The 10,053-nt window shown below is 43.5% G+C and overlaps 1 protein-coding gene across 2 annotated transcripts in view; it reads left to right on the top strand.

Moving 5' to 3' along the window:
- Positions 1-354: 354 nt before the first annotated feature.
- The window catches only part of LOC140187042 (protein SCO1 homolog, mitochondrial-like), a 34,123-nt gene continuing 24,424 nt past the window's right edge, over positions 355-10,053 (top strand). The window contains exon 1 of one of the 2 annotated variants that reach the window (XM_072241929.1): positions 355-565. In XM_072241929.1, coding sequence (XP_072098030.1) covers positions 398-565 — 168 coding nt within the window. In that variant the 5' untranslated portion in view covers positions 355-397. Of the gene's footprint in view, positions 566-2,667; positions 3,206-10,053 lie in introns of those variants that run through there. The other variant, XM_072241930.1, reaches the window with a different exon arrangement.

Below are 10,053 nucleotides of genomic sequence, written 5' to 3'. Positions count from 1 at the left end.
TTTGATTTAATTCGGTAGTTTTGAAAATATGAGTGGTTCCCCACTGGACCCAACGGGAGATCTACACCCGCATTTCAGTCATGTTTCGGAGAATTCATATTAAGCGTTGCATTTACAGTCAATAGCTGTGTTAAGTATGAGCATAATGTTTAGCGGTGTTGCATTTACCGTCTGTTGTGGTGTGTTTTATGGTCTGGGAATTTAATTTGCAATAGCAATATCCACAAATTCTCCGAGAAAGTCTGTGCTGCCGACAGGAGGGTAGAGTGATCGGGGCAGTAAACATCTGAGCGCTGCCGCCCGTGTTACTGGGCGAGCTCAGCTCAGATCCATGATGTGGAGGCGGGGACTCGCTTTCTTACCGGATGTATTAAGCGAAGGTCAGACAGCGCTTTCGATGGCGCTGTCGGTGCGTCTGTGCAGGCGAGCTGCTGCTCTTTCTCGAGGGCTCGGCCGGGAAGTTTGGTGCGAGGTGGCCGGGGCGACCTCGTTCTCCAGGCGTGTCACGGACCGGCGTTGTAATTACCCGGCGGTGCGGGCAGCAAGGACACGATGCGGGGCGGCGGTGAGTTGCGCACCAGGACACGCTGTCGGCCCGAGATGTCGGGTTCACTAGGACTGAACATGGGCAGTGCGGGACACAGCATCGTGAACGAGTTATGAAATGATTTATTATCATTGAGCATTGGGTGTCGAGCTTGGGATCTGGAAAACAATTAACTTACGCTTCATAAACAACAGGAATTCTGCAGATGCTGCAAGTTCAAGCAACACACATCAAAGTTGCTGGTGAACGCAGCAGGCCAGGCAGCATCTCTAGGAAGAGGTACAGTCGACGTTTCAGGCCGAGACCCTTCGTCAGGACTAACTGAAGGAAGAGCTAGTAAGAGATTTGAAAGTGGGAGGGGGAGAATATCCATTCTGGTAAGTCTATCCATGGCCTCCTCTACTGTCAAGATGAAGCCACACTCAGGTTGGAGGAACAACACCTTATATTCCGTCTGGGTAGCCTCCAACCTGATGGCATGAACATCGACTTCTCTAACTTCCGCTAATGCCCCACCTCCCCCTCGTACTCCATCCGTTATTTATTTATATACACACATTCTCTCTCTCTCTCCTTTTTCTCCCTCTGTCCCTCTCACTATACCCCTTGCCCATCCTCTGGGTCCCCCCTGCCCTTGTCTTTCTTCCCGGACCTCCTGTCCCATGATCCTCTCATATCCCTTTTGCCAATCAACTGTCCAGCTCTTGGCTCCATCCCTCCCCCTCCTGTCTTCTCCTATCATTTTGGATCTCCCCCTCCCCCTCCCACTTTCAAATCTCTTACTAGCTCTTCTTTCAGTTAGTCCTGACGAAGGGTCTTGGCCTGAAACGTCGACTGTACCTCTTCCTAGAGATGCTGCCTGGCCTGCTGCGTTCACCAGCAACTTTGATGACTTACGCTTAATGTCTTTTTAAGAATCTCCAGACAAATTCCTGAATGGCGATCACAAGTTCGCGGCATCAAGTTGCCTGTCAGCTTTGCGGGTTCACCAGTTGTTTAGAGGGTTGAAGAATGAAACAAAAACTCCACCTAACTTTGGCTGTCTGTGAAAACTGAAGCTCAAGACCTCCAGCAGGGGAGGTGCTTGACTGGAGGCCTTGACCTTCAGTTTTCACAGACAGCCAAAGACTGGCTGTTCTCACTCAGAGTCAGCACCCAAAATATGGAAAATGGTTGTAAACAGGTGGAATTCTGCCGATGATTGAAGTCCAAAGCAACACACACAAAATGATGGAGGAACTCAGGAGGTCAGGCAATATCAGGGAATCGTCGACTGTGCATTTCCATGGATGCTGCCTAATGTGATTTCCTCCAACATTTTGTACGTGGAAAATAGTTAATGTTTTCCAGTCTAATTGTATATCTTTTATTTTGTGTGTGTAATGTTATACGGTAGGGATATGTTGCTGGAGGAACTTTAGTTGCTTGTTATTGTTCCACATAGGCCTATTGTTTTAGAAGACTTGAAAACGTTTCAAAAGTGTTAATGTTATCCTTATGTTGCAGCTCAATGGCCAGATTTGGAGTTTACAGGATTGAATTTGAACTATTTTCCATTCCTCCGCTAAGTTTAGCTCCTCCCAGTGAGAAGTTTACAAGATACAAGGGACAATATTGACTGAGAGAGGGGTTGGAACAATAAAACAGGCCCTGCTTGATCCCGCACTGCCCTGGGGTGGGTTTATGCTGGATCCATTATCCAGAATCAAAGTTTGCTTGCTTTCATATACGACTTGAATGGCATTGAGTTTTGGGGTGCAGCCAAATTTGAGAAAGATTTTGTTTTTAAATAGTTCCTCCATGGTAGAAGAAGAAAGCCCTTAACTCCGAGTGGAGTCATTAGGACGCCGTCATGACGGATTTTTTGTTTTTAGCAGGCTTTCTTATTTTGACGAGGCTGAGTTGCTAGCTCGGTGCTCAACCCAGCCAGATGGAAGGCGTGCAAGGGAGCTGGCTGGATTCAAACTCGGGAGCCTTTGCGCTGAAGTCTGGCACTGATGCCACTACGCCACCAGCCGGCTGTTCCTCCATGGTGACCAGAGCCAAAGGCTTTTGTAAAGTCACAAAAGGCAATGTATAGTGGACAATGCATTTCTCTTGGAGTTGTCGGGCAGTGAAGATCATGCTTTTTTTATGCCCCTTAATGAATGGAAGGCAGCCTACGATGTGGGGAGCAGCTCTTCTCTATAGGGAGGAAGTTATTTTCAGAGGACCTGAGGGTGGCGCAGTAGTGTAGTGGTTAGCACAACGCTTTGCAGTACAGGTGACCCAGGTTCAATTCTCACCACAGCCTGTAAGGAGTTTGTACCTTCTCCCTGTGACCACATGGGTTTCCTCCGGGTGCTCCAGTTTCCTCCCACAGTCCAAAGACCTATCGGTTGGTAGGTTAATTGGTCATTGTAAATTGTCCCATGATTAGGCTAGGATTAAATTGGGGGCATACTGGGCAGCATAGATCAAAGGGTTGGAAGAGCTTATTCCGTGCTGTATCTCAACAAAATAAAACCAGAAATAAAGACCCTGGCGATGACGTTCACTGTGCCCGACAGCAGGGAGACTGCAGATTGGTACCACAGTGTGCTTGTCTCTGTTCTTCAAGGTGGTCACAATTGTGGCATGTTTGAAGGCATATCGTCGTCGTCTTCCCAGATGAGGGAGGTGAGGCTGGATTTGTGACTTAAGTTCTAATTGAACCTCAGTAGGAGTACTGTCTAAACTAGAGGCCTTGTTGTTTTTTGATATGCAAGTTTCTTCAACATCTTGTTGACTAGGATGACAAAGTTATTCTGTGGAATGTGGTCAAAACAGCTTCTCAGATAAGGAGTTCTTAGAAGTTTTCCTGCTTATCGTCCTCTGCTTTTGGTGATCATTGGGGTGGGACATGAAAGCTTAGGCCAGAGACGCTGTAGTTATCTGCTAATTGCTGGATCTCCTGCACTCCCTCCATTTGATCTTTTGAGTCGCCGATTGGTTTTACCCTAAAAAAATAAGAGCAGGCCATTGGGCCCACTGAGCTTGTTCTATCACTGAGCAAAGTTGTAGCTGATCTTTGACCGTTATACAATTTTCCAGCACTATCCCATATAGTAATGTGTAGAAATGTATTGATCTTTGTGTTGAATGAACATTATGGAGCTTCCACAGCTGCCTGAGTTAGAGAATTCCAAATGAAGAATATTTTGATGAAGAAATGAAGCCTCTTTTAATGAAGAATATTTTTCCTTCCTCTCAGTCCTAAACATTATTTTCAATCTGTTTTCTTGTCCTTGAATCCTTAGTCACGAGTGGCACTTTCCCTGCATTTAACTATTAATCCCTGTAGCCCCCTGGTAAACCTCAGGTTCGCTCAGCTCGCTTTCATCTAGCCTTTGGCCCCGCCAAACTGGGTGATCAGTTTGTGTAGATGCTGTGTGACATACCCCACCCCGCCAAATAACAGACAGTACACCATATGCGATTAAATGATTACGCTGTATAAATCTTACTGGAACTATGTAATTAATAGAGATAAAATATAAAAGGAAAGTAAAAAGTGCCAAACTTATCAGAGTTCAACCACTTCATGCACAACCGTTGGAGCTCAATTAACGGAGTCTTCTTTCCACCATTCGCTCCCCTCTGATCTCCTCGGCCTGCCGCCTGGGACCAACCATGGTGGTCAACCAGACGCTCCACATGAGTCTGTCTTCGTCTCCTCTTCTCGCCAAAGACCCTGGGCCTCGGACTCCCACTCAGGATCCGTTCCGTGGCCCAGTTTACAGCATCGCGTCCCCTCTCTGTCCCCATCGCACCTTCTGCCCCAAAGCCCGCAAAAACAATAGCTTACAGACACACAAGAAAGAATAGCATCTATCCCAATTGGTTAGCAAATGAATACAATTCTCTCTATCAGTAATTATAACCCAAACAAGCTGCTATAGAGAAGCACTTTCTCAGCAGTTAACATAACAAAGAAGCCGTTTTATTCTAACATAACAAAGAAGCCATTTTTATTAGCCTTAGTAGTAACATAAAAGAGGAAACCCCTTACATCCCTTTTAAGAGTTTTGAAAAAGTTTCTGAACACCAAAGAATGTAATCTCTCCATCTCTCCATGTATAGTAAATTCACTGTCTTTGGAACCAGTTTACACAATCATACTGCATTTTTCTATTGCAAGAACATCTTTTCTTGGGTTAAAAGTATAAAACTATACACAGTAGTCTATATACAATGGCCATATGCAGTTTAATGAAGATATGTGTTACCCTCTGGTTCTGTGGGCTGTGTAAACCGAGGGAAGACGATCTCTGGCCCCACCAAACGTATGAGATTGAGGTGCAAAACCTTCTGTATGGGTGGAAGCTGCATGATGTGTTCCCATGTTACAGATCAGTACCACGAAATAGCAGCCAGTACACCATATGCAAGAAAACGACTTAGCTTTATAATTCATTTGACTAAAAGGTTAGTAAAGTAAAACAAAAAGAAAAGGGCCCATTTTAATGTAACAGTCTAATGTGTACGCTGGAGCTCACGGTTTCCCGTCCGTTAGTCCCCTATCGATTTCCCCCGGGTATCGTTAACTCCCGGCCCTACTCCAAGTCCACTCCTTTCTGGTGACTGTGACCTCTCCGTTCTGGCATCTTCTCTCTTCATCTTCCACCGAACAAAAGACCTCGAATAACTCGCTCTCAGGCACAAGATTAAAAAAAAACACTCCTCTCATTGGATGGCACACATTCCAAAGCCCCCGTTATCTCTAGTCATAACTCAATCACTGCTGCTACAGAACAACCATTACATAAGCAGTGAAACCCTTCCCAGGGCGTTACGTATGATTTGTAATCGAACTCTATAAATAAAACCTTGGATACCATTTATCCTCTTAATCACTTTTAGTTGCTGGTTGGCCTTCACCAGATCCTTTTGAAGATCAACACTTCCTAATCTCTGGTGGCTGAATACAAAGACTGTGATTTTGTAATATTCGTCAAAACATATTTGAACAACTTGTACCATAATTCCTTCTGACTCATTCAGCTTGTCCAGATCCCCCTGAAGTCTCTTCTAGTCTTCCTCTGTTCTCACAACCAACCAGTTTAATATTGTCAGCAAATTTGGAAAAATGGCATTTCATCTTCTCAGCCAAGGTATGGGTACCTGAGTCCCAAACTTTGATACCAAGATACTGTGTTAGTCTGGCAATCTGAGAAAGGCCCATTTATTCTCATTGTTTGCCTTCTGTTCAGTAACCAATTCTTTGTTTTTGATCAAACTCTCTCTTAAGATATCTTCAGCGCTTTATGCTCAGGCTAGTTGGATCCTGGCTCTCCTGATCATTCTCTTCAAATTGGCCCCATTGTTTTCTGTTTCATCTAAAATCCTGTTACCTGAATTCCAAATTTTGCCGAGATCTATTCATCTGCAACCCCTTTGCTGCCCTACAATTTTCCACTGAGCAGTATGTGGCTTTGTTTTCAGATCCTTTACATCTTCGCTCAATGATCCAACAGCCATTTCTCCAATTCTAGCTTTGTTTAACTCCTCTGCTATTGTTCCTTGAGAATTCCCTAATTATTCTTCCCTTTCTCCTTACTGTGAGAGTCTACCTTGAAACCTGCCTTCAATTCCCACCGCAGTCTGGAAAGAATTTGTACATTCTCCCTGTGATTGCATGGGATTCCTCCTAATGTTCCGGTTTCCTCCCAAAGATGTACTGGTTGGTAGGTTAATTGATTGTTGTAAATTTTCTCGTGATTAGGCTAGGGTTAAATCAGGGGTCGCTGGGTGGTGCAGTTGGAAGGGCTTATTCCACGCTGTATCTTAATAAATAAATAAACTTTTAGTTTGGGCACGTGGCCAAGTGGTTAAGGCATTCAACTAGCGATCAGAAGGTCGTGAGTTTGAGCCTCAGCTGAGGCTGCGTGTTGTGTCCTTGAGCAAGGCACTTAACCGCACAGTGCTCTGCGACGACACCGGTGTCAAGCTGTATCAGCCCTTTCCCTTCCCTTGGACAACATCGGTGTCGTGGAGAGGGGAGACTTGCAGCATGGGCAACTGCCGGTCTTCCATACAGCCTTGCCCAGGCCTGCGCCCTGGAGAGTGAAGACTTTCCAGGTGCAGATCCGTGGTCTCACAAGACTAACAGATGCCTTTATTTATAACATTTTAGGTTGCTTGCCCTAATGGCTTGGTGTCAAATTTTGTGAAGCATCTTTTAATGTCTTAGATAAATAAGAGTTACGATATAAGTGGAATGTTGATTAATTTTCAAAAAATAGGCATTTTACCCATCTATTTATACCAGTTTACTTTCAGGGACGCAATTATGTTGTTTAAAAAGTTACTTGGTTTAACTGAGAATTCAAAATCCGTCTCATTCGCTAACATGTTGCATTGTTTCCAATGGTCGCGAGCCTTAGGAAGGAAATGTGTATCTGTCTGGTTAACAAACAAAATTGCATTAATATATACAATTTCCTATGTGCTGATTAGCATATACTGTAGGTGTGTATCCCATTTTCCAAATAAGCCTGATGAGCCCACTTATAATTCTGACTCTAGTTATCGATTTGAGAAGGCAGAGGGGATTTACAAGGATCTTGTTGGGATTTGAGGGACTAAGAAAGGTTTGAGCAGGTTGGGACTATTTGAACTGGAGCATTGGAAAATGAGGGATGAACTTGTAAAGGGGTATAAAATCATGAGGAAAATAGGTCAGTGCATACAGTTTTTATCCCAGGAATGCAGAATTAAAAAAGGAGAGGGCTTAGGTTATGGTGAGAGGGGAGAATTTTGATAGGACCTTAGGAGAGAAGTATTTCATCCAGAGGATTGGTATGTGGAAAGAGCTTCTAGAGGAAATTATTGAGACAGATGCATTAACAACATTTAAAAGGTACTTGGACAAATATATGGATAGGACAGGTTAAAGGAATATAACAGCATAAATTCATGAGATATGGGAGCAGAATGAGGCCATTCAGCCCATTGAGACACTACCATTCAATCATGACTGATTTATTTTCTTTCTCAACCCTTAACCTTTGACACCCAAACTAATCAAGGATCTACCAAGGTCAGCTTCAGCTATACCCAATGACATCCTCCACAGTTGTATGAGATACTGAATTTCCACAGGTTCTCCACCCTCTGGCTAAAGTAATTCCTCCTTATCTCTGTTCTGGAAACTAGTGATTCTTGAAAGATCACAATTAATGTCTCTACAGTCTCTGTAGCTACCTCTTTCTGAACACTTGGGTACAGTCCATCTGATCCAGGTGACTTACCTGCCTTCAGACCTTTTAGCTTCTCAAGTATCTTCTCGTCAGTAATTGTGACTACACTCATTTTTGCTTCCTGAAACTCAAATTTCTGTCATACTGCTGGTGTCTTCCACAATGAAGACTGATGCAAAATTCTTACTCAGTTCATTTGCCATCTTTCTGAAAAATCTTTTAGTATCCCATTTTATATTATTGGCTAGTTTACCTTTAATTTTTCATCTTTTCTCTCCTTATTGCTTTCGTAGTTGCCTTCTGTTGATTTTTAAAAGCTTCCAATATTCTTATCTTCCCATTAATTTTTACTGTAAGGGGTTTCTTCTTATATGTTACTGCATAGTCTAATTAAAATGGCTTCTTTGTTATGTTATAATTGAAATGGCTTCTTTGTTATGTTATCTGCGGAGAAAGTCCTCCTGCTAGCAGTTTGTTTGGATCATGTTACTGATAAGAGAGTGAACAAACCAATTGGGATAGATGTTTATTCTCTCTGTGTGTCTGTAAGTTAGTGTGATGCGCGGGTTTTTGTGCAGAAGGCGGGAGAGAGAGACAGAGGATGGACAAGGTGCTGTAAGTCCGCTAACGGGGTCGAACCCCGAGCAGGAGTCCGAGGTCCAGGGTGTTTGGCGAGGAGAGGAGATGGACTCGTGAGGAGCGTGTGGTCGACTACTGTTGTTGGTCCCAGGCAGCATGTCGAGGTGGTCCAAGGGGAGACGCAGGTTGAAGAAAAAGGGTCCTGAGCTCCAACTGTTTGTGCACGATGAGATTGAACTTTGATAAGTGTGGCGCCTTTTATTTTCCTTTTATATTTTATTATCTATTAATTATCAAGTTCCAGTAATATCTATAAACTGAAACTCATTTAATCATATCTGGTGTATTGTCTGTTATTTGGGTGGTATATCACACAGCATCGACACAAACTATTACTCAGTTTGGCGGGGCCGAGGGCTGTTTCCCTGAACGACAGTGAGCTGAGCGACCCTGAGGCTGGCCGGGTGGCTACATTACTATATTGTATTCCATCTCCTTTGTTTTTATTCTGCCCTTGACTTCCTTATCAACTATGGTTGCCTCATCTTCCTTTTAGAATGCTGCTGCTGCTTCGCACCTTCTGAATTACTCCCAGAAACTCCAGCCACTACTGTCATCTCCTCCAGTCAACTTCAGCCAACTCGTCTCTTATTTGTAGTTAACTTTACTCCTCTGTAATACTGATACATTGATTTTATCTTCTCCTTCTCAAACTACAGGGTGAATTCTATCATGATCACCTTAAGCTCCCTAATCAAATCAGTTTCATTGCACAACACCAGATCCGGAATTGCCTTTTCTTTATGGGCTCGACCACAAGCGGCACCAAAAAGCTATCTCATAGGCATTCTACAAATTCCTTCTCTTGGGATGAGGTACCAACCTGACTTTCCCAGTCTACCTGCATATTGAAATCTCCCATGACCATCATAAAACTGACCATTGTAACAATGCCCTTTCTATCTCCCATTATAATTTGTACTCTACCACTTGACTACCGTAATTCCCATCAGGGTGTTGCAGTTTCTTAACTGTACACACAAGGATTCTACATCTTCTGATCCTATGTCACTTCTTTCGTAGGATATACCTTTGCTATATGCTCTTCTACCTCATTTCATATACCGCATGCATTCAAAAATAACACCTTCAGTCCTGTATTTACTACCCTTTTCAATTTTGTTTCCATGTCCCGTGAAGATAAATTCTTACCCCTTTCTAAACTTTCTCTCTTCTATTTCATTCTCGAGATGTCTGTAACCTCTCCTGCATTCTTCTTATTTTTTTAATTTTATCCTTCATTTCCAAGTGGTTGGACCCAACCACCCTACTAGTTGAAAATCCTATCCACAGCCCAAGTTATGCAGTTGGCCAGGACTTTGGTCCCAACATGGTTCAGGCGAAACTTGTCCCATCACATTGCACCCTCTTCCTCAATACTACAGCCCACCTCCCACAAATTCAAACCTACTTCTCCCACATTAATCTTTGAGCCACGCATTTACCTTTCTGAGCTTACTAACCCTGTGCCAATTCGCAATTGGCTCAGGTAACAATTCAGAGATTATTACCTTTTTTGGTTCTGCGTTTTAATGTAGTCCCAAGCTGCTCAAATTCCTTCAGCAAAACCTTTTGTCCTTCCAAGACATTTGTACCTACATGGACCATGGCAACTGAGTCTTTTCCCTACCACTCCAAATTCCTCTG

Source organism: Mobula birostris, chromosome 24 (genome assembly GCF_030028105.1).
Source record: "Mobula birostris isolate sMobBir1 chromosome 24, sMobBir1.hap1, whole genome shotgun sequence".
Classification (NCBI taxonomy): Eukaryota; Metazoa; Chordata; class Chondrichthyes; order Myliobatiformes; family Myliobatidae; genus Mobula; species Mobula birostris.
Note: the sequence above shows the minus strand (reverse complement) of the source record. Positions and strands in the feature narration are given on the sequence as shown.